We start from the raw sequence: 23,932 nt of genomic DNA on the forward strand, positions 1-23,932 counted from the left end.
AAAAACTTCATCAAGCTACTGATCAAATTAATAGTGTATCAGTAGATGATATTTATAGAATTATTGGTCATGTGCTTGACATGGCCCATTTGATGGCTGCAGAGCTGTTTCAGGATTCAAGTACGCCAGGTCAGACATAGGCAGTAAAAGCAGCCATATCTAAATAAAAATCATAAGTCCTACCTATTTGCACTGGCACTTGTGTGGCTTGTTTACGGCTTGTCTTCTAGTGGCAGTGCGTAAAGGGCCCAGCAGAAGCGTCCGGTCCGAAAGCAGTCCCCCGCAGCCAAAGCAGCTCCTGTCTGTCGGTCATATATCACCCAAAGCTCCAGCTCTGCAGCAAGGCGGCAGCGGGAGCGTGAGAGGGGACAAGGTGTGAGGATTGTCGTGGCAACTGAAAATCAATCGCTTGTCTAGTGCAGATGAGAGTTGGTCAAAATACCAAGTTATGACACAATATTTATTTTCTAGAAAACCTTTATTGCTTGCAAGCAAGAGCCACTCATCAGCAACAGATGATGACTGAAGAGAGGCAGTCTCTCCTCAGCTTTTATACTAGCCTAAACAATGCTCATATCTGTAGTCACATCATAAGATCACATATGACTTGACACAACTCATTGTACTAACAAGTCAACATGCATCTCATGACACACATAACACTTCTCCTTCACTTTGACCATTATTGTGTGATATACAGTGACCTATTTCCAGAACACATATACACAGAAGAGGTACTTCAAATACCCCCTCAGGATGAACTCCTTAAAGTGAGTTCCTTATGTTAATTCCCACAACATATTATACAATGGAGCATAACACAACATATCCATTCATACCTTGCAACCACATGATTATCATAAGGCAGAGCTTCTGACCATACCACAAGCTTCCACCCTACATACAATCTAATGTTGCATCCACATATGTTAGGTTTCATATATGATATTAAAATAATAAGGGACATTTAAGAATTTCCCTCACAGGATGCAGGAGTTACCTCCCTCGTCTCAGTGACCAGCAGATACATGTTGTGATGCAGCTACTCTACAGGTTGAACAGGTTGAAGCTGGCTGGGGGGCATCGGTGGGAAAAGTGTTTTTTTTTTTTTTTTGTGAAAGCAAATCTTAAAAATGCTGACACCTGCAAAATTTGACAATTTGAGAATATGCCGCTGCCAGCAACAACAAGCAAAGGTGGTCCTCTAGCCTGGCATCTGCAGAGACTTACTGAGGAAGGGAGGCTGCCGGAGGCGCTGCTAACGGTGTTTCTACTCGTGAGCACCCATGCTTCAGCAGATTTTAAATGAGGCGAAATCACCTGTTTGATCCGCAAACAGGTTCCCATCGCCTGATGTGTTTTGCACCTTGAAGTTTGAAATAGTTAATTGTCTAATCCACCTTCGCGTAAATTCCTACATATTTTTGCTGATGGGCAATATCCATAGGTAAACACCAGTGATGCACATTAGTAACAAACGGAGGCTTATGTTCACAACCCATTCCATGAAATAACGCGCTCCTCTGATGGCGTCTTTGACAGGAGGAAAACTGGTTCATCTGTTTAAGACAAAGCAGCCAAGTTCATGCACGGGGATGCTCAAACGCTAAATGGAAATGTTGTTGATCGGCAAGCGCGAGTTAGTTTGGAGGGGCAGGTGTCAGACATGCTCAAGCCATTTGCAGCCCTATCCTGTGTGGATCGTGGACAGCCACAACGGACTCCATGCACTAAACAAAGCAGCATAGCATTATCTGTCGGACTACAGCATTATTTCAGATAGGCTAGTGGCATGCAGGAATTCACCGCGGTTCTCTGTTGGTGCGCAGACGCGCGTATTTTTATCCAGTTTGTCTCTTCTTAAAAGGCGCCTTGAGGTTGTTCGTCTATTCCTTCATACATGTCCTTCTTCCCTTGTTCGACTAATCTGTCCGGCGGCTGTGTCATCTCATCACGACTAACTGTTTTTGCGCTACCGGCTCTACCCGTGTCTCTCATATTTCACCATAATTCACCATAGTTGGGATGCGTGGGCTGCAGTTGGGTATTGCAGCGCATACTAAAAGCTTCTTGCGCGCCGCGCCCCATCCCTCTGCGCTCCCCCTTCCTCGACACTCCCGTGCCCACAGTTGCACATTAAAGAGGAAGCATCACCCACCAATAAGTGGAAACGTTTTCAGCAAAACGTGCGCGTCTCAGGGGAGACTGAAGAATAAAACAACATTTAGCGGTAGAGACTGACGCAAATGTAAAGATTTTCCTAAAATGTTGCAAGCGACTTGTGCTGTGCATCAGATGCAACTTGACAGCACATGTACACATAGCAAAAAATACATTTAATAATGCTGTTTTCTTTAGTGTTACTAAAATAAATGTACTGAATGGAGAGAATGAGGGTTTATGAGGTAGCAGCTCCAGGCATCAGTCCCCACTGGGTGCAGAGAACAACCATATCACAGGTCACTCTTTCTGAAATTTGTATCATAATTTTCCTTCTCCTTACAGTTTGAGCACTTGATTGGGTGTGTACAGTGTTGATGAATTGCTGTCAGACCTGCCCTGTGTATGTGTTGGCATAAATTATGTTGTTTTTCTGCACAAATATGTGCGTGTCACCTATGAGGTCATACAAAGGCAGGCACCAGTTTGTTGAGTAGTCGATTATGTCCTGATCATTTACAGATCTGCATACTACATCACCATCCACCAATTACTGTCAAGACATGTTAAGTATGTGCACACTCGCACACAAAGGGCTGGTACTAAAAGCTCCTAATGCACTCGCAAACAAGATGAAATCATCCAACGATAACGACATATAGTCATATTAACTGGTGCACTGAAGTTTTCCTCCAGACAGACTTCCCCGGCCTTCTTCCTCCAGTACTTGAAAATAGGCCAGGTGAAAACCCAGATCTGTCTGCTCCAGGCAGAGAGCAACATTTGTATCCTGAAAGAAAAGGAGACTCCGCAGCTACCTGGTGAATTCATAAGGAATAGCACATGTCCTCCCGCGTGTGTTCTCCTTGATCTGCCATTCTCCGCAGTGCCCAAGGACAGGTTCAGCATGATATGCAATCCTTCTCCAATCAAAGTGTCAAACTACTGATTAAGATGATGACATGGGGCCACAGAGACTGCAGCCGTGGGTCATTCTGCACAGAGCTGATAACCAGTTTGCCGCTCCGCCTGAAGGTCTCAACGAGGGGCTATTGACACTTTTACATAAGCAGGCTAATTGATGGCCGGGAACTCTTAAATCCTCGCCGTATGTGTGTGTTAATGAAGAGGGGCCCGTTTCTAAATGCAGGCCAGCTGAGAGCCCAGCCAACAATATCCAGCGCTAAGTGTCAGTGGCGCAGTGATTCATCTTCCACCACCACCACATTCACAGCAATTATCTATAACACAGTTTTACTCGAGGGATGGGAAAGAGGGCACTTAGAGAAAGCTGTGGGATATGAGATTGAGTTTGCTGGGATTGAGAAAGGGGCGGGTCACGTCCCCTATTGATTGTAATATTTTATTTAACATTTGCAGTATGGCCAGGCGTCATATTAGAATTCAGTGTTCTAAAGCATGAACACATTTTTATTTGACTAACCGACATCCTAACCAGCAGAGAAAGCAGCTAATAACATTATCACACCTATAAGCTCAGTCGCTGCTGTCAAATATAATAATTTAGAAATCAGGCCTCATGCACAACAGTAAGGAACAATTCAGAGAACAAAATACTGTCTTATGTTACTGTGTAAATATCGGGGATGGTCTAAACTACTACTACTACTACAAAAAAATAAAATAACAACAAACGAGATAGATGCAATATTTATATAAAAGAACTGTAGAAAATTACTCTCCTTCAAAGGTCGAGCTCCATCCTTTCGTAGAACTCACGTTACTTCATGTTTACTTGTGGTGGCAAACACTCTCTCTACTTTAAAGCTCAGGTTTAAAGCTTTCCTTTTAGTAAATCTTATAGTTATGACTGGCTCCGTTGACGCTGGACCATCTCATAGTTTTGCTGCTATCGACCTAGGCTGCTGGGGGAACTCCTATGATGCACTGAGCACCTCTCCTCTACTCTCCTCTCTTTCATTGTCCATGCTTTTGTACACCACTTCTGTGTGTCATTAACTCTGTTTCTCTCTCTTGTTTATCCTCATAAGAGCAACTTAATGAGCGTGCCCTATATGCACTAAGCTGTTTTATAATTTATACTTTGATTGCTGCCACTATCCATCCTTTTTATCCATCACGAATAGTGCATCTGTCTATCATGCATTGCCAGTTCACATCATGTTTTTATCATGTGGCATGAATCCAGGTGGATGTATGAATTATTCTGCTTGTGATTCTGATTTTGTTTCCCCCTCCTCTCGTCACCTTTGTCACCCCTTCCTCTGTTTATTTCTTGGTCTTGTACCTGGTCGGCCTTAAGCAGATGAGTCCCTCCTCCACTGAAGCTGCATTCTGCTCAAGGTTTCTTCCTGTTAAGTTTTCTTGCCACTATCGCCTCAGGCTCTGTTGACTGTAAAGCATCTTGAAACATTTTAAAAACGTTAGTGTGGGGAGTGTGAGCCCAAAACGTTTTTTTTTTTATTTTTTTTATTTTTTATTCTTTATTGATCCCTTATGAGGAAATCTGTTCTCTGCATTTAACCTTAACCCATCTATTGATAAATATAGTATTGAGTGCACTCGTAGCAGAGGGCAGCCACACATGGGGCCAGGAGAAGTTTGAGGGGCTTAGGTGTTCGCTCAGGGTATTCACAGATCCAAATCTCCTTTTGCAACATCTTATAACGACCATGAGAGTGTTCTAGCCTGTGGTGGACTTTTATTACATCCAACTGGCCACGATGCAAACTAATATAAAGTGAAACAACAAATGATGGGTTGAGGGAAGGGGCCTCTGTGGATCAGTCTGTGGATCAGTCTGTGGATCAGTCTGTGGATCAGTCTGTGGATCAGTCTTGTTCCAGTGCATTCCACAGATACTTGATTAGTTTGGGGTATAGGGAGTTTGGAAGCCGAGTCAACAGCTTGGACTATTTTTCATGTTTTGGGAGCTGTTCTTATGCAGTTTTTGTGGTGCGGAAAGCCTGCTAGGGACATGTGGTGGGGGTGCCTGGTCGCGGGACGTGTCTAAATAACATCTACATGAATACAAGGACCTGATTCCTCATCAGAACATTGCAATGCAACAAGAATATTAATGTTATTCCCTTCACCTGTCATTGGTTTTAATGTTGTGGCTGATTGATGTATACACACAGCACAACAGACAGCCTTTTGTTTATTTTGGCCTAGAATCCCAACTTGCTGATCCTGTTTGGTTTGAGTGTTATAAAAGAGATTATTTTGAAGTGCAGCTGTGTTGCATCTTGTATGTTCTGGGTCTTCTTTTGTCACGGGTTTATTTGGGGTCTGTGACAATCACCGTAAATTGTTTAATATTGCTGCCACACAGTTTACCCAGAGTTTTGACCGCCCCAAACCTCTCACCGCTTAGTCCTTTGTATCAGTTCCCTCTCACCTTCAGGTTGTGCCAATTGTGAACAGAGTAGGACCATTGATTCTGTTTTGTGTTCAGCCGAGCAGACCACATGGAACCTTATAGAGAAACTTTAGAAAGGTTTCCAACCATTGATCCCAAATAGCTGCAGTCATTTTCCTGATTGGCACGACTTGTTAGCCAGTACAGATGTTCCAGCTTAGCCTGTTCTCAAAAATGTCTGGGTTTCCTGACAATATACAATTATTATACTCAAAGAATAAATAAATATTTCACTGCAATGTCACAAAACGGGTTCAGCTGCAACAGATTGTGGGATGATCGGGATGTTTGTGCCTCAGCGTGTGACTCAGCACCTGCACAACCTAAAATCTTTGCCCTTTCCTTCATGCAGCAAAACATGTGGACGCGAGAGAGGGAGGCGGAGCGTGAGAAAGAGACAACCTGAAGGAGAGAGGAGGACGGTGTTGAGCCAACTTACGACAGCGGACTGCAGGGGAGGAGCTTTGTCCCAAATGACCTCTGCTGGTGCTGCAGCAGGTAATCACTCACCTAAAAAGCTGGAACATGTTTGGTCATAAGCTACTGTGTCGGTATGCGTCTGATCACACAACCAGAACAGATGGAAATAATTAAATACATGTTTAGAAATAGTTATGCTGACTCCATGTGTCTTTGTAGCTTCAAGACAACAAGACACAATCACTTACTTTATATTTATGTATAAAATCTATATTTAAATAGGCATTTACATATGTATATCCAAATTTGGACAATGTTAAACCAGCTGCAAGTGCTTCCTAATTTAGCCTCTAATCAAAATGCACACAGAAAGGAGAAACTAAACCATACTTTACATACACGAATGCACACACGTGCTGTGTCATAATAACCTTTGAACATATGAAAACCTTTTTATTCCATCATTGTGACATGCGGGTTTTAAAACAGCACTCAACAAAGGACAATGTCCTCTATGTCGAAACCGAGGTACTTACTGGAATTGCCTCATCATTTTGACCCCTCATCACTCTTTTTTTTTTTCCTTCCTCGTTTCCTCCCCCTCCTCCACCCCTCACCCTCGCCGCACACCTCTCTCTGGGGTCCCTTTATATTTAGACACTGACCTTGGAAGTTCTCTACCTGGCTGTCGAAAGCAGCCAGGCTGATCATGATCACTGCTTTCATGACGGGCCACGTCCTTACCTACAGAGTAGAGTACTCCACTATTGATTCTGGATGTGGTTTCAGTTTCTGTTGTTTTCTCAGCCAAAGACAACAAGGAAAAATCAATGACCGGGCTGATCGGGAGGCGTGGCTTAGCTAAGAGACTGTATAGACATGACATACTATTTTGCATGACTATATAAATGAAGGCCTGAATATATGAGATAAATGCAAACATCACCTTTCCATTGAGTTGCCCGAGTTTAAAATGTCAGCTGAATGTGTAGAAGATCTCACACTGCAGGCAGCTATTTAGTGCCGTTTGTCTGGACCGTTCAGTCAAGCGAACAGTTAATGTATACGAGTTACAGCCTGGCAGCCACAAGCGTCTGCAACCATTCTGTCTGGTGTGTGTGTGTGTGTGCGTGTCTTATGGGACTGCGACTTGTGGAAACACTGTTTCAGAGACAGCTTACACCCAGTGGGAAAGATAGCTCTCCTCAGAAGTATGGCAGTGAAGGGACCAGAGGAGGCACGACAGGAAAGAAAAGGAAAGACAAGGGTAAAATTATGTCAGGAAGATGTGAGAGGGTGGGTAGGAGAGGTAGCGAAGAGAGTTACATAGTCAGCAGGAAATGCAGTTAGGGGCGTGCAGAAAATGAAAATGAAGGAGAGGGATGGAACAATAGAGGTGGAGAGGGTAGCAGATAAAGGTCACAGTGACAAAGTGATGAGTCATCCCTTGGAAACCAGCAGCAGCATCTCTCCCTTTCTCTGTTACACTATCACCCTCTCTGCCATCTGTCTGTTTGTTTTGACAGCAAAAGCTGAGATGACTGGCAGCCCTTCCAACAGCTAGGGGGAAAAAAAATAAAATCAATTTAAAAATCAATATTGTATCTTAACATCTGGTTCTGAATATGCTGCGGATATTATTCTGAACGCGTTTGTTAGCGTGTGTCTTAGCCGGTTCGGTGTCATTTGCATATAGAACATATGTCTGGACAGGGAGTCCTGCCTTGTCTGCTGCGCCTGTGGCTGAACGGTGCGCAGCCAATCAGCATCCAGAAATAATCAGATTTTTGCGGAGACACTAGCAACAGCATCATCACCCTTAGCAACCGTGCTTCCAGTGCTCCGCGCTGCCAGGGATGTGGCTCTGCTGGTGAACACAGGAATATCACACAAGTTACAAATGGGGGGGGGGAAAAAAAGCAGGTGACACATGTGACAGTGACAATAAATGGTCTTTGGAGGTTTGAAGATTTAAAAATAATCATTTTAAAGGAATACATTTTTTATGAAACTTAAATTGATTCTAGTAATAGTCTTACCCTGACACCCTCTGTCATTACACCTCTGGACAATAATGAACTGGCCTTTAAAGTGGTCATCACTTATATTAAATTGCACCTCTAACTGCACTCTAGAGGCAGTTTGAAGATGAAAACCTCTTTTAAAAAATGATGCCTTTGTGATCTCATTGTGCAAAATGGGATAAATAACCTTTATGAGGTGCTGAGCAGAACATTGGTTAAGAGGGACATATTAAGCACAATTGAAGAGGCTGATCTAGTCAGTGATCTATTTTTATATTATGGAGAAACCCACTAATGAATAAAGTGTATGTTTTTTTGAAAAAAATTGGTCGCCGCCATATTGGAGGAGGCAGCTCTGTCCTGCGAACCAATACGAATTAATGGAATGAACTTTATTAAGCATCTTCTACGAAGCACTATAAGCATACACATTCACACATGGACGTATATATCCAGGGAACCGATAGGAACCAAAAACAACGTCTGTAACATTCTGAGTAGTTAATGTCACGGACGTTGTTTTTTGTTCCTATCGGTTCCCTGGATATATACGTTCGTGTGTGAATGTGTAAATGATAGGCATGAACTTACAGCACTTTGTAGAAGACGCTTAATAAAGTTTACTCCATTGACTCGTATTTGTTCGCGGGACAGAGCTGCCTACTCCAATATGGCGGCGGCGTTGACGTATCGCAACAACGGGCCAACCCGCTCAATGAGGCGTCTGTGTATATATGTCTATGGTCTTCCCCATCTTGATTGGTTTCACCTGTTTCTCGTCACCTTCCTGTCCTGTGATTTCCTGCCTTTGTGATTGTCCGCCCCGCCCTGATTGTTTTCACCTGTGTCTCCTCTGTCCTTGTGTGTGTATATATAGTCCTGCTTTTCCCTTTGTCCTCTGTCGTGTCATACTGTTTTCTACTGTTTCTCTGTGTTCTCAGTGTTTTCGATTTCTAGTCTTGTGATATTACGTTTTTGTCTTTCTGAAAGTTTTGATTTTTGCCTGTCTGCCATCTCAGTACCGCTTTGTGTTTCCTTTTGTTTAATTAAATTTCATTTTTGCCTACCTCACCTTGAAAACGCATGACACATTATTCTGTAGAGAATCAGAAAACGGCTTTATGGAGCTTCTTAATGTGTTTCAGCTGTAGTGGTCCAGGACACAACTTTCCTGTTCTTTTCACTCAAAGCACCGTTTTCAGTGGAAAGCATAAGAAACCCATTGTGCTCAACCTGCTCAACACCAAATGGTAGACAGGCATAGTTAGAGACAAACTAGTGGCCCATTTTGCAGCATAAGGCACAAATATGTTATTCAGGAGTTGGTAGAGACCATAAAGCTAAAAGAGAGTGAATATGAGATTTTATATAATAGTCAGAAACAAAACACAAGCCCAAAAAAAAAAGAAAAAATAGAAAACAAATATGCAATGTTAAAGCTTTATATTAATTTTAAGCAATTCTGTCTTCCTTTAGATTTGGTTCATCAGTGGTTGGCATTTAGCGATGTTAGTTTAATGCTCTCTGTGTGCGCAGGCAATCTGAAGTTGGCTCACAGCGTTGGCATTCCCTCCACTCAGCTTAGGCTAGCCGTCCAAACGGAGTCCCTGCATGGTGAGACCCATGCTGCCTGTGGGATAAATTCACTGATCTTCTGCCAGAGACACACAAACACACAGTGTGCAAAGCTCACCAACACAAAGACTCACAAATTGACACACTGCAGACACGCCCTAGCTTTCACTCATCTCTGAAGCCATCTACACATTAATCGCTGACATTAATGCAAAGAGCCTAAGTGGGAGGTTTCTTCAGTACACCTGCAGAATCTGTCATCGTCTTTTTTTTTTTCTTTACCAACCTTCCCTTGTTGCTATGGAGATTTCCTTTTGTGGCGCCACAGCTGGCGGTGAGCTTTGATGGCGTCGAGGTGATCTCAGATGCAGTGCTATACCTCTCACTGACATGTGTAATAGGAAAGCAAGTGTGAAGAAATTAAACAGGCACAGAGAAATCAGAAGGAGGGGTTGTTATTAACTGTGCTGATAAACAAGGGGAGTACCACAGAAAAAAAAAATATTTGATACTCGTGTCCAGAACATAGCCAGGGGAGTAGTCAGAGTCATTGGTGAAGCAGCAGGCTTACCAAAGCAATAAAGCACACTTGCTCATACACACCGTGACAGTATGATTGCTGTAAACGTCTGTTAGAATGTTAATATTTACCTCCTCTTGGGCACAGAGATTAAATTAAGTTTTCCACTGTGCTCACACACAGTTCAGTTCCTCTTTAAAGGTGTAACTCCCGTTCAGGAAGCAGGGGTTCAATTTGGGAATCACCATCTCCTGTTTTTTTTTTTTTTTTTTTGTTGTTGTTTTTTCCTGAGCTAAATATACATGCCTGGTGCTTGTGATGCCGTGGTTCTTAGATCTGTTGGAAAGAACGGTGCCTTCAGTTTTGAATGTTTTCCTTCTGTTTCATTGATGTTTACAGCTGTTGTATTCTCCCTTGTGTAAATGGCCGCGGAGGGGATGCCTCCTTCTGTCTTCTGTCACGTTGTCGTGCTTTTCCGTGACCAAAGACTGTTAGGCGGGTTCATTACTGAAAGACTGTCACTGTGCGAGACGCTGTAAGGGAAACACTTATTAAGCAGCGGCATTTCCTGTGTGTCAGCGGCATAATTATGGATACCTAGTTCCCGAAATGACTCAGGAAATTAGAGCAACGCTGAATGATTGAACCCTTCAAATCGTGTCACTATTTTTTATGCTGCACGAAACCACATTTCATCTAGTCGGGTACATGAGGGATTTACATAGGTTTCTTAACCTGAATATATTGCTGTGCATGGAAGAAAGTCACACAAATATCCCTCAACAAGTTTTCATTTGTGTGGTTTCCTTTCTACATAAACACTTGATTAAATGTGACAAAAATGTGAAACTGGACCTAGACATTCTCCCAGACATGCATAAATCAGTATGATGGTAATCAAGTGAAAACGGACTATAAATAAAGACAGTACGATTCATAATCTCTTTATATGTCATGTTTAAGACGTCACAGAATAACACAGAACAAATACTGGCATACACAGCCTTCCCCTGACAATGTTCTGCCCCATCCCAAAAATCAAGAGTGCACTCTGGGATACAATCTACAGTCGTGTGTAAACAGGTGTCTGGGTGTGTGTGTGTGTGTGTGTGTGTTTTTGTGTGTCTGTTTCTGTTTGTCTGTTTCTGTTTCTGCTCGAATGCCTTCGCGTCGTTCTCCGTGCGTACGTCAAGGGGTTGGGGGGTAGCAGCAACAAGCACACGTACCTGCGTGTTTCGCACGTTAGCTACACAGAGCACACAGAGCTACAAAGGCATATGGCTAACAGTCTTTGATTGGTATCACAGTTTCATAGCAGTAAATCACAGACGGCCTCAGTTTTGTTTTTGTTTTTTTTGCCAGTTTTGACTTATAGATTTTTGCCGCTTATTGCCCACAATGAATATCACTTCCCAGGAATGTGAACACAGAATGTAGAAATCCTTGTAAATTCCAGGAGCGTGAAATGTGCTTTTGCAAAAATGCTGGCTGCTTCCTGAATCTGTCCATCTGAATTTTCATATAGAAAGCAGAGCGAGAGAAATGTCCACAACACAGCTCCAGTTGAATCCTGTCACCGTCTAATTGACTTCTGATCCTGTGATGGTTCCATTCACAGTGTGTTAACTCCAGAATAAAAGCAGTGGAAAAACTGCAGCTACAAAATTTCATGTGGATCATTTTATACGTCCGTTGCAATTATACTTCGTTGCATTTCGGTTTGAGCCGTGGTCCCGCTGGGATGGGAGAACGACTAGGCAACACTTGTGAGTTCGAGGGCACCAGTTGATAGCAAGGGGGCAGGGGAAGAAGAAGAATTGACCCAGATGGTTCTCTCTCAATTCTTTACTTTGGCATATCTGGCTCAACATGAAGACCAGAGTCACTGCAGCCCTAAAAAGAAGAATAGAGGGGTCACTGCAGGTTAATCTATACGCCAGGGAAAAATAGCCTGAGTAATTTCAATTCAGTGTTATTTGTAGGTCATGCGTGTTTTCTCTCCTAATCAAACACAGTGTATTTACTTAAGTGGGATGCAGTCTGTTTGGGGTTGTCGGGAGTTCAGGGAGGTCTGAGCAGAAAACAACTTTTATCTGAAAGAGAGAAGAGGAGAAGGAGGAGGAAGAGGAGGGAATGGAAAAACATAATTGTTAGAAGCACACAGCATGGCCATCATGCAGTTCAGTGATCTTGTTAACAAAGTAAGGCCGCTCCTCTTCTCCCTGCTGTCTCATTACCGCTCATGCAAAAATCTAACTGTAAATACTGTCGGTTCAGGAACAGAGGGGAGGAGCAGGCAGCTTTGTGACAAGAGAGACTATCCTATAACAAGAGGGTCAACATCTTCTTATGAGTCGCCGCTGATGGCTACATTTCCAATTAAGCTTTCTTTTTTTTTATGAAGCCGGCGTGCATGTTAACTGCGACCTGTACAAAATAAATCATCTACACTGTGACACATTTAAAGACCAGAGAAAAGGGAAAGGCAGTTAAAGGCCGACGGAAACAAATGTAAGTCTCCAGTCATCTGCAGGGATTCACGTGAACAGAGATGGACGGAATGAGAATTGAGTGCATGGTAATCTATGATGTCTGGGTTTTTTCTCCAACAATCCATCATGCCTGAGCCCAGGAGAATAGCTTCCAGACTGACCAATCTAGTTAGACGATAAACAAGTAGCTCCCATCGCGATAATATATCTCACGTACTGATCAATAGACCAGTGTTTCTCCTCAGTGGAGATTTTACGAGCCCTGAGAAATGAGCAGGCCTTTTAGCCGATGCCTAATATGGAGGACTCAACAGCAGACAATATGAAGCCAATGTCAAGGGTCAAATTGGATCGGAATAATCAATGAGGGGGTCTTTCAGTGGCACCTCCCACTTTGCCTTTAGGGCACGCCACCTAATGAGACTGCCCTGATCATTACCCAACCCTGACGAGAGATGTATACATAGTATTGTGGTTTACAACTCAACATACGTTTCAAGTTCATACAGGGACACACTGTAATCAGAACATTGATAGATTTCACATCACGTCTTTTGATTTCTTTTTATTCCCTTCCCACTCTCCTTTGTGTTTAAGCTAGAGTAACCACAGTCAGGGAAATCTGCAAGAATCGCAGTGCCCCAGTTTTTAAAGGCAACAATATGGTGCAGAAGACAAGCAAATTATTATCAATAGTCTTTTAAACACACCGCACATACTAATATTCATGAATAGTATGAGCAAATGATAATCCACTGCAAAACACGTATGTTACGGACTAAACAGTTGCATAAGAGAGCTGCATTTATTCTGTCATGCCGGTGTCAAAAGATCAGCTCTGTTTTTGGTTTAGCTCTTATTGGCAAACTAGACAGGGGTCAGGCATGAGCCACCTGTTCAGCTGGCAGCAGATGGTGGCCACCAGAGGGCAGCACTCAGACCAGCCGGGTGGGCATGCTGGTGGCCCTCTCATAGACAAAGTCAGCTGAAGGTGAAAGTCAACCTGGGTACACTGCATGGGAATCGTGTCCATTACAAAAAAAAAAAAGAGGAAGCCCTGCACATTCAGACTAGTCAAGGTGAACATGTAAAGCACAGATATGCATGCTATTCACCATACTGTTGAAAGGAAGACAAACACCACCCTCATCCTGACATTGTGTTGTGAGATTTACTGTGAAACTAATTGTAAGGAACTCTTGTCTCGTGAGTGGAGCTCATGTAATGTCAGTGAGATGTCCCTCCACATGATTCTGTTTTTGAATATTTCACTGACTCGTCTGTAAAAGTTTGTAAAAACTTGGTTAAATCTACAAACACCGTGACCCCTGGTTCAATGACTGGACACAAAAGAGAGAGAGGACCACGGAGGTGCTCAGAACTTACCAATTTTGTCGGTGGGAGAACAGCAGCCTCTGCTGAGCGCCCACAGTAGTGCACCCACGACAGCCAGACAATGTACTCCCAGTCCATTCATAATTCCTCACACGCTGCTTCTCCTTAAGCTTCTCCCGGCTTAGCACCTTTCTGAGTTGAGCCCGTGTTTAATGTGGGCCAGTTCATCGTGGCGAATGATAAACAGGCCTCCTTACTCCAGTTTGTTTTTGCGTCGGGTGTTAAAGCCAGTTGGTGAGCTCGCTGAATAGCTGTAGTGGCGCTGGGCATGTGTTGGGTTTGCATTTTACGCACGCAACGCGTGGCGACAAAGACAGCCTGAATCGAGACTGGAGACAGGCTATTTAGATGAAAATCTTCAATATAGCTTCCATGCCATCTGGGAGGTTACTGTGGAAACAAGGGTTCCATGGCAACGGTGACTGGGGTTACCGAGGAAACGACCGTCGCCATGGAGACTGCATCACAGCGGGCTATATTTGAGGCATCCGAAGAGAAACACGCTCCATCTTTGATCGCTGTGTGTGTGTGCACGACAGAGCTCTGTGTTTCTCCTCCCTCACGTGTGTCTTGCAACGATAATGAGACGCTGACAGTCGCCAGGCCTCTGTGTTTACATGGCGCCGTTTACGCATTAAGTAGACTACCGGGACAGTCCATATCCAGGAACCGTAGGGAATAGATTTTTTTTTAAACACAGTAGCATTTGGACTAGACTTTAACGCACAATAAAGGCATAGCACAAAACGGTCTAATTTTGCTAATATACGCTGAACTGCGTTTTTCAGAACACACACACATATTTAAATGATTCTGAATATTATACATAGGCTGTGACTGACGGATCACGACTCATAACGCATGTTAATACAACGTGAGTGTCCTTCGAGTAGCATACATCTCTACTCATCTGTCACAGTTATAAAGCTTCTATTTCTACCTGTTGTGATAGTATACTGGCTGTTGCACAACGCACAACAGGTCAATCTCCTCGCTCGGAGAAGAATAGCAGGCCTAATACTTTAAGGAGCTCGTTCTTTCTATGCAAGCGCGAATGGAACCATACAGATTTTATGAATTCATATCACTGAAATGAGAAAATCCCGATTCTTTGAATGGAGCGGCATCTCTGAACAGACAGGGTTTGCCCTTCCGCTTTCTTCAGTCCTTTTCTCTACTCGTCCGATCTACCGCTGCTTCCACACGCTGGTGCGCAACGACAGAGCCAGCTGTGTGTTGACACATCACCACGTCCTGTGTTCAGGGTCATGACTTTAAAGTTGGCTACACGTCGGTGAAAATCTTTTTGTTTATGTTCACGCAGTTCTGTGAGTTGTTCTGGGTCGTGGTGGGGAAGTTGGGCTGCTGTTTGAACGCACTGTTGATCCCGTGCTCCTCTATCACCATATACTCGCTCTTGCTGAGTGAGGAAGAGGAGCGAGTCTTCCTCAGCTCCTCGGTGTCTGCCAGTGGCTGACAGCTGCCCACGTGCAGGTATTGTGCCTGCTCCTCGCCGTCCGTTTCTCTGTGGTAGAAGTAGTTGAAATTGGAGACGATGACGGGTACAGGCAGGGCAATCGTCAGCACACCGGCGATTGCGCACAGAGACCCAACGATCTTTCCACCAATTGTCACGGGGTGCATGTCCCCATAGCCCACGGTAGTCATTGTGACAACTGCCCACCAGAATGCGTCCGGGATGCTGTTGAAACTCGATTCTGGGTCATCTGCCTCAGCAAAGTAAACAGCACTGGAGAAGAGAATGACACCTATAAACAAGAAGAATATGAGCAGGCCCAGCTCACGCATGCTGGCTTTTAGAGTTTGTCCTAAAATCTGAAGCCCCTTAGAATGACGGGAGAGTTTGAAGATGCGAAACACCCGAACAAGCCTAATTACGCGCAGAATGGCTAACGACATAGCCTGCTGTCCGTTCCCTTGCCTCTCCGCCAGCTCCGTGCCCAGGGTGATGAAATAGGGGATGATGGCCACAATGTCAATGATGTTCATAATATTTTTGGAGAACGTGGCTTTACTCGGGCATGCAAAGAAGCGCACCAGCAGCTCGAAGGAGAACCAGATGATGCACAACGTCTCCACCACAAAGAACGGGTCTGAGAAAGGGCTGATGAAATACGGGACTGTGCCGTTTATCACAGGTGCAATTGTGATCGGATCTCTGTTCTCGTCCCTGAACTCCGGCAATGTCTCTAAGCAGAAGATGACAATGGAGATGAGAATGACAAGGACGGACACTATTGCTATTCCCCGGGCTGGACCGGAGCTCTCTGGGTATTCAAAAAGCAGCCACACCTGTCTCTGAAATTCATTCTCTGGCAACGGCCGCTCCTCTTCCTTTATGAAGCCCTCATCCTCCCTGAACTTCTCCATAGCCTCCTCACCCAGCTCATAGAAGCGTATCTCCTCAGAAAAAATGTCAATGGGCACATTAACGGGTCTTCTGATGCGCCCTCCAGACTGGTAATAATACAGAATGGCATCAAAGCTGGGTCGGTTCCGATCGAAAAAGTATTCGTTCCTAAGAGGATCGAAGTACCTCATCCTCTTCTTAGGGTCACCCAGCAGCGTCTCTGGAAACTGTGAGAGAGTCTTGAGCTGCGTCTCGAAGCGTAACCCTGAGATGTTGATGACCACCCGCTCGCAGCATTCGTGATCTGGTTCGTATCGGTCCAGAGAGTGGTGCCCCGGGAGAGCCGCCGACTCCTCCAGCATGTTGTCACACGCCACAACCGTCATCACGTCGGCCTCAGTCTCTGTGTATCCGTGGTTCACCAGGTTATCGCCCCGGGTTTTGGTTACGCTCGGTGGGGGTGATTGCAGGAGGCTGAGGTGGTCGTCCATGCGCGGCTGAAGACGCATACAGGGGCGGCCGCCTCGCCCCCTCCGCGAACCCTGGTCAACCACAGCCGCCGCCACAGCCTCGTCTCTCCTCCACGTCTCTCTCTCCCTCTCCCTCTCTCTCTCTCTCTCACTCGCTTTCTTCGCTTCACTTTCACTCCCTACTGTTGCTGTTCCCGCCCACGGGGAGAGATCTGGGTTTATAAACAGGCCTTTCACCCGCCCACGGCGAGCCAGGGCTGGGTACCTTTCACTGTCCTCCACCAATCGCAGGACGCACCGAACTACAGAAGAAGCAACAGACGGGTGTCATTCAACACCATCGTTTGGGCGTGCCCGCCTACCCCAGCCCCTTTCCACGTCTTGTAGACACGCGCTGAAGCACACAAACACACACACACACGCTTTGAGTCCAAACAGTCTCCTTTTTAAACAAGGTCATTGCCCACAGAGGGGACATTTTCAAATGGGCTTCTCATAAATATAAGTGAGAAGATCTTTTTCTGGGACAATCTAACACACTCACCAACACTGCCTATGGAGACGTCTTTTGTTCATCCAATGTCGATGAACTTGGGTGTGCTATGCTGAATATTAACCCATTTGGAATCGGGAGATTGCACCCTCTTCGGACATAGTTTTACTAATTGGCACAATAAGAGATATGATTGAGATTCCGTCTGAAAGCTGATGCATAACCGGTATGTGTGTTGAAGTGAAGAGGAGCAAAGAGAGAGGGGATGGGATAAAGAGGAGGGAGATCGGACTGGTGGATGTGAGAGAAAGACACGAGTTGTTCAAGCGTGAAAATGAATATCTAATGTGTAGAAGGTAGTGATAAAAACATTTAATAATAAGCACCAGATGATAAAGGAGCACACCAGCAGATTAGAAACAGTGATGATAACAACATCAAGGGACACACTCTAACCTCATGTAATATTTAAAGGTTGATGTGGTGAATGTCAAAAGGGCAACCACAGTGCAAAGCAGTCGGCTTTATGACACATTTGAGTTGATATAATCACACAATCATCTGAAACGTGACCAGTTTTTAAGATCACGGCAGCACTGTGCTCACCAGTGATGTCATGCCTGCTGATTTGTTGAATTTTATGATATTCAGCCAGAAAACCAACCGCCTTCAGAGCTCTGGCAGATTGACAACTGATCTCAAACTATTCATTGTCAGATTAAAGGGAGCATATGGTACGAAGGCTGTTGTTTTGTAGTTTTGCTCCAGCGTCACGTTACAAATATCAGTTAATACATTAACCAGAAAATATTCCCTGTTATTCCTCCAGTTGTCTCCCCTGATTGTTCCACAAGTCTGGTTATTAAATTTTCTTAATTCATGCCTCTCGGAGGGTTGCTGTCCGAGGTGCTGAAATGGATAAAAACTGACCAGAGACCAAGAAACTTTTATAGATATGGTTCTGAGGCAGAACACACTCGTTAGTAAAGTGAATTATGAACGAGACCATAACACTATCACTGGCAGTGATAGTGTTACGGTCTCATTCAGCATTCTTTAGTATAGTAACTGCAGTGATTCACTGCAGTTACTATACTAAAGAATGCTGACGAGGAAAAAAAGAAATATGTCTGACCTATGCAACTCCCTTTGGAATGTGTTGCTACATTTCTAGTCTGATAATAATCTAAATTGTCAGTGTAGTCTCTGTTTTCAATTCTCACTACAGTCTTGGTGCTTTTATGCTATTCTAACTAAACAGAGTTTAGTGTTTGATTTGCTTAAATTTGCTTAGATGTCTCAGATGCACTAGTGGGTTCATGTGCCAACCCGGAATCACAAAACCCCATAACACGTCCACCTCTGTTGCACGTCCTTCTCTATCACCGCCTTCCCTTGTTTTCTGTCATGATGTTTTCGGTCTGAAAGGACTGTGTTGCTGCGATTAAACAGTGCATGTATGAGGACACAGAACAACTACCAGGACTTTATAATCCATCAAGTGTTTTGTAAATTTAAAGGAGCTCCATAGATGACAATGTTTTAAAATCATTGTCTGACTGTGGTTGTTAAAGTGGAACTACTGTTTTTTACAACCTAGACCTGATTTCTGGCATAAAATACAGTCGTTTACTCACCCATATAACTTATGTGTAATTCGTATTCCTTCGGGAGATAATTAGATCAGCGTATATCCATATAGTGGGAGTGACTGGGGCACCGAAACGCAGCCTCTAAATAACGCATTATCTGCCACAAAACTCGTTCATTTCACCAATATTTTGTTATCCTATGCTACTGCTATGGTTCGTCCACAACCTCAGAGTCGGAAAAATATTTAGCCACATTGCAAAAAAACTAGCAGTAGCAAATTACAGGTAAACAAGCCGACCGTCGCGGGTGCATGCAGCGCTCAGAGATGACATTATCCAGGTCAGAAGACATCATCCGGGGTCTGTAGGTCAATCTACAGACCCCGGATGATGATAACAGCTAACTCCGGACTCAATGGGGAATAGCAGCGTACAATAACAAAATATTGGTGAAATGAACGAGTTTCACGCCAGATAATGCGTTATTTAGAGGCTGCGTTTTGGTGCCCCAGTCACTCCCACTACATGGCTATATACACCGATCTAAATATCTCCCGAAGGAATATGAATTACACAAAAGTTATATGGGTGAGTAAACGACCGTATTTTATGCCAGAAATAAGGTCTAGGTTGTAAAAAAAACAGTAGTTCCCCTTTAAAAGTCTTGAGACAAGACTATGAGATCCATGAAGATAATTCACAGATACATAATAAGCTGTTGATTTACAATGTTGCATTGTTACCAAATATCTACTCTACCATCTTCACACAGGGCTAAGGTTAGGATGAAGATTGGAGAGAAGATCTTACAATCGTCCTTACAATCGCAAACCACAATCACAAACAGTCACAAAGTTAGAAGAAATTCGGTCAATGATCGCCAAAAGTTGAGGAGGCTGTGTTGGTGCTCACTTCTACAAAGAATCTCTTATGATTTGGGGATAAATAGAAGTTCCTCGGGCCTATTACTGCCAATGCCAAACACTTCTCTATGTATCCCAGTGTGTGTGTGTGTGTGTGTAGGTGGGTGGCGTCATGTGACATGTGAGTTAAGAATAAAATAAATGAGATGAAAGCATGAAGTCATGAAAGCTAACTGGTCACTATGCTGAAACTGTGCAGCAAATGAGTGCCGTGAAACATTTCAGCAGATCACGTTCAGCCTGCACATACTCTAAGACAACAAATCAACAAGTGGAAGGAAAAAAAATCATGGAATGAGACCTCATGATCTAATTGTGAGAATTGACTCTGTTTGCTGCTCACGAACATGTGCTTCCTCCAGATTAAATTAAATGAGCGGTGCAGGAATGGACTAATCTGAAAATCTGACAGGTTTCCCGTCAACATGGGCAGTCTGTGGCGAGACCGGGACCTGACACGTTCGGACCCACCCACACTTGCTCAAAGACACACACACTCACACACTAGTGCTGCACTTTTGAGGAAACATTTTCTTTACATACATTTATGTTAAATCAGTTCTTGCAATTTTAGTAGCAACAAGACTCGTCCTAAAGCGAAATACTGATCGTGCCCACAGTTTAATTAATTAATTTAATTTATTATCACTAATGGGTACTAATTGTTATTTCAAACAGACAAACAAATGCCTTGTAGGGACCAGACTTAATGAAGAGTGGAAATGAGACTCCGGAGACATAAAAAAAGAGATGAAGATACTTCAATATATTTAGGGTAGCTGACTGTAAAAACATTCTAGCAGTCATACCTGTTGCTAATAATCCCCTCCTGATTTAGACCTATACTACATAGGTCAGATTATTGTAAACCGTTATTTACCATTAGTTCCTTAATGGAAATATTCAAGTTATATTGGTATAATTACTTTTATTTACACCCTACTCTTAAGATTAGGTTTTTTGAACAGTTCATAGCTCCTATGCGTACATGTTTATACATCAGTAATATTAATATATCATAACTCTTACAGGGGCCATTCACTGTCTAATAATTGCTTCTAATTGTACTTCTAATAACTACTTTCTTTTCCTTTTTTGGATGCACAAAAGGTTTGTATTTTTACACAGTGTCGTAAACTGCTTTTACGTAAGCAAAGAGTTTGACGGGTCTGACTGTTGTGCTCAAATCTTTCAACTGTGTACTGGAAGGTTAATAATAATAATAATAATAAATTTTATTTATAAAGCACTTTACATCAAATATCTCAAAGTGCTACAGGTTAAAAAGAAGAAGAAAAGGTTTTAAAAAAGAAAAAACATCTAAAGGGGACCAAAAGCTTTGCTAAAAAGAAATGTCTTAAGACCTTTTTTAAAACAGTCAGTGGTTCATCTGTAGTTGATATAAAAGCCAAATGATTTAATAGACCAATACACGAAGTGAACTGAAAAGGTTGCGGTAAATATCAGATTCCTGCTCTGATGCCTGGTGAATGTTATAAGTTGAGACAGTTCTCTGACAATGTTTGGAAGTACTGCGTCTCAGATACATTCAGCGCAGACCCTGTTTCCTTATTGAGGCCACATTGAAGTTGTCTTGTATTAAAAGGGCCAGTCAGTCCACAGGGAAGAAGCTCAGGGACAGCCCAAAGGCCGTTCTAATGTGGTTTCCACTCTGCGTGTTAAATATAGGAACACCCCAACTCCCTTATTAACCTACGAAATTAGGCTACCTTGCTCATTGCACTTGAATGCTTCAAACTGGAATGCAGCTGACTGAAAGACACTGAAACAAGCCTGAAGAGCATGCGAAGGGGGAAGTGGGTCATTTTATAGTAGGAACAACTCTGCTGGCTCAAGTTGTGGACATCTGGTTGCACTTGAGAAAATTTAGCTGGATTGGATGTTCTGCTAGGGATGCACAGCAGCCGTCTTTCACACAGCTCCTGGAGAAACGGCGTTGCTGTTATCTTCAAAAGAGGATCAATCCAGTCGCAAGTCAACTTTTATGTGACCTCACAAGTAAACTATAGGTGCATTAGTTACTCTCCAAAAGTGTTAAAATCATTACTACCCAGCTATAAAGCTGTGCTGCTGCTCTTTTAGCTGTTGTGCCCCGGCGTCAGTCTAATTTCAAACGTCCTGAACGGAGATCTTTGAACCATGACAGCTTATGTTCCTTCACTTTTCTTCTTATTTGATAATCCAAAAGAAGGGCTTTGCATTATATTACACTGCATGATTCTATTCTAATGTCTGATCAGAAACTTCAGTGGCGGTGGCGATGTTGTGACGGGGAGACGTCCCATTAGATTTGCTGCCTGATCACGTCTCCCTTGAACTGTGAAGAAACTTTAAGTGTTTTTTCTGGTCACAGTCTCCAGAACAGACCTCGGGGAGTGTCAAATAAAGACTCACACTGAGCTTAATTTATATGGAAAATGCAGATTTTTCAAGTAGTCATTGTCAAATTTCCTGTTGCACCCTTTTCTTTTCCATTTACAAAAACATTACTTGCATAGCGTTATTGTTATTGCTAATTAAATGGCAGAGCTGGTTATTATCTCCAGATAACTCGATAAATCCACTAGTGATTTATACGATGAATGAGAACCAGACTCTCAACACTTTTACAAGCAGCCCTTCCTGTTACTCAGCCTATGACATGTCCTTTCTAATCCCACATCCTTTTCCTTATATGCACACACATAAACAGTAAAAGCCCACAGGGGTGCTGTAAACTCGCTATTAACAAACGAAGAGAAGGTTCATATGGACTTAAGCATCTGTGTGTGTCTGTGTGCGTGGACTAATTAATCAACTGCTTATATTAGCATAACTATGGATATTGGGGCTGGAGTGCAGCTGCACATGACACAGGCTCAGAGGAGGTAGAGAGGAGGGGAGGCAGAGAGGGAGACAGGACGGGGCCATCTGTAGAACAAAGCCTGACTGGCCAGAGGCTGCATCTGGTCCTGCTGTAACCCCAGCAACGGCGAAAGGGATGCCGGAGAAAGGGTTAGGGTAGAGAGAGGGACACACGACGGAAGCTCGGCTGGCTGTGGCACTCTGTTATTGTTTGAGCCTGGTGATCATCTCTGCACGCTGGGTGCGGACAAAGAGATAAACAAACAGCGGGCATTCGGGTGAAGCGTGGACGAGCACCAACACACACGGCTGCACAAACATTCAGGGATCAGTTTGTGCTTCGCACTTTCACTGTTCGAGCTTGACTTTGCCACTTAAAGGCAAGTCTGCTTTTCGGGGCTGAATTAGGGAGGGTTTCTGGAGAGTTCCTCTGTGACTGAAGTGTCGTAAATATGAAGATGTAGTGGCAGGCAATATGTATGCATAATAGATACAGTCCCACCAGAGCTTATCGGCTGCAGCAGCAGGAGACAGGGGCGTCCCCGCTTCACACACCAGCCATCAGTTCCATTTGGACACAGAGTGAAGACAGCAAGAGCGGGAAAAAAAACTCATTTACAGGAAAGCTCAAGTTGATTGCACTGAGGAATCTAATGTGTTATCCATATTGAAGCTCTGGAGACCACACAGGACTTTGATGAATTATAAAGCCTTGTAATTATCTATTAATTAGGCTGTTTGTCTTTGTGTTCTGGCCTACTTCGAAACCAGATCTTGCTTAGACAACAGCACCATAATGAACAAAAGGAACAACGGCTGGAATAACTGCATTACACAGGGATTAGTTCTTTCCCGTGGCGCCAGGGGTGGTAAAGATTCTGCTTAAAAAGAAAAGAGAAGAAATGTGCGAGCCTTGTCACATTCCCATCCTTGACATGACCCCACCCACCCCCTCCTTCCGTCCCTCCTTCATCACCACCCTGACATTGCTCACACTTTAATTTCTCACATCATCTTCTCCTCTTCCCTGTCTGTCACCCTCACTCAGCCCTTTCCACACCTTCTAATCTTTTTGTCATCTTCTCAACTTTGAGTCTTATAGACCTATATTTGGAGGAAAAACATCCCTTTTCTCCCTGCTTTCTGTCCAAACATGAATTCATTTTCCACTTTTTGTTTGTATAATTGTAAAAACCACGCCATGTCTCCTTTAAACTTAATATTTTAAT

The 23,932-nt window shown here is 43.6% G+C and overlaps 1 protein-coding gene across 1 annotated transcript; it reads right to left on the reverse strand.

The window, feature by feature from the left end:
- Positions 1-15,273: 15,273 nt before the first annotated feature.
- LOC311494484 (potassium voltage-gated channel subfamily A member 3) lies at positions 15,274-17,161 on the reverse strand (the record flags this gene model as incomplete). The annotated part of the gene is given in 2 exon segments (XM_084553552.1): positions 15,274-17,103; positions 17,105-17,161. Coding segments are annotated over 2 exon segments (1,887 nt in total).
- Positions 17,162-23,932: the final 6,771 nt, after the last annotated feature.

This window comes from Chelon labrosus (assembly GCF_963514085.1).
Source record: "Chelon labrosus genome assembly, chromosome: 10".
Taxonomy (NCBI): Eukaryota; Metazoa; Chordata; class Actinopteri; order Mugiliformes; family Mugilidae; genus Chelon; species Chelon labrosus.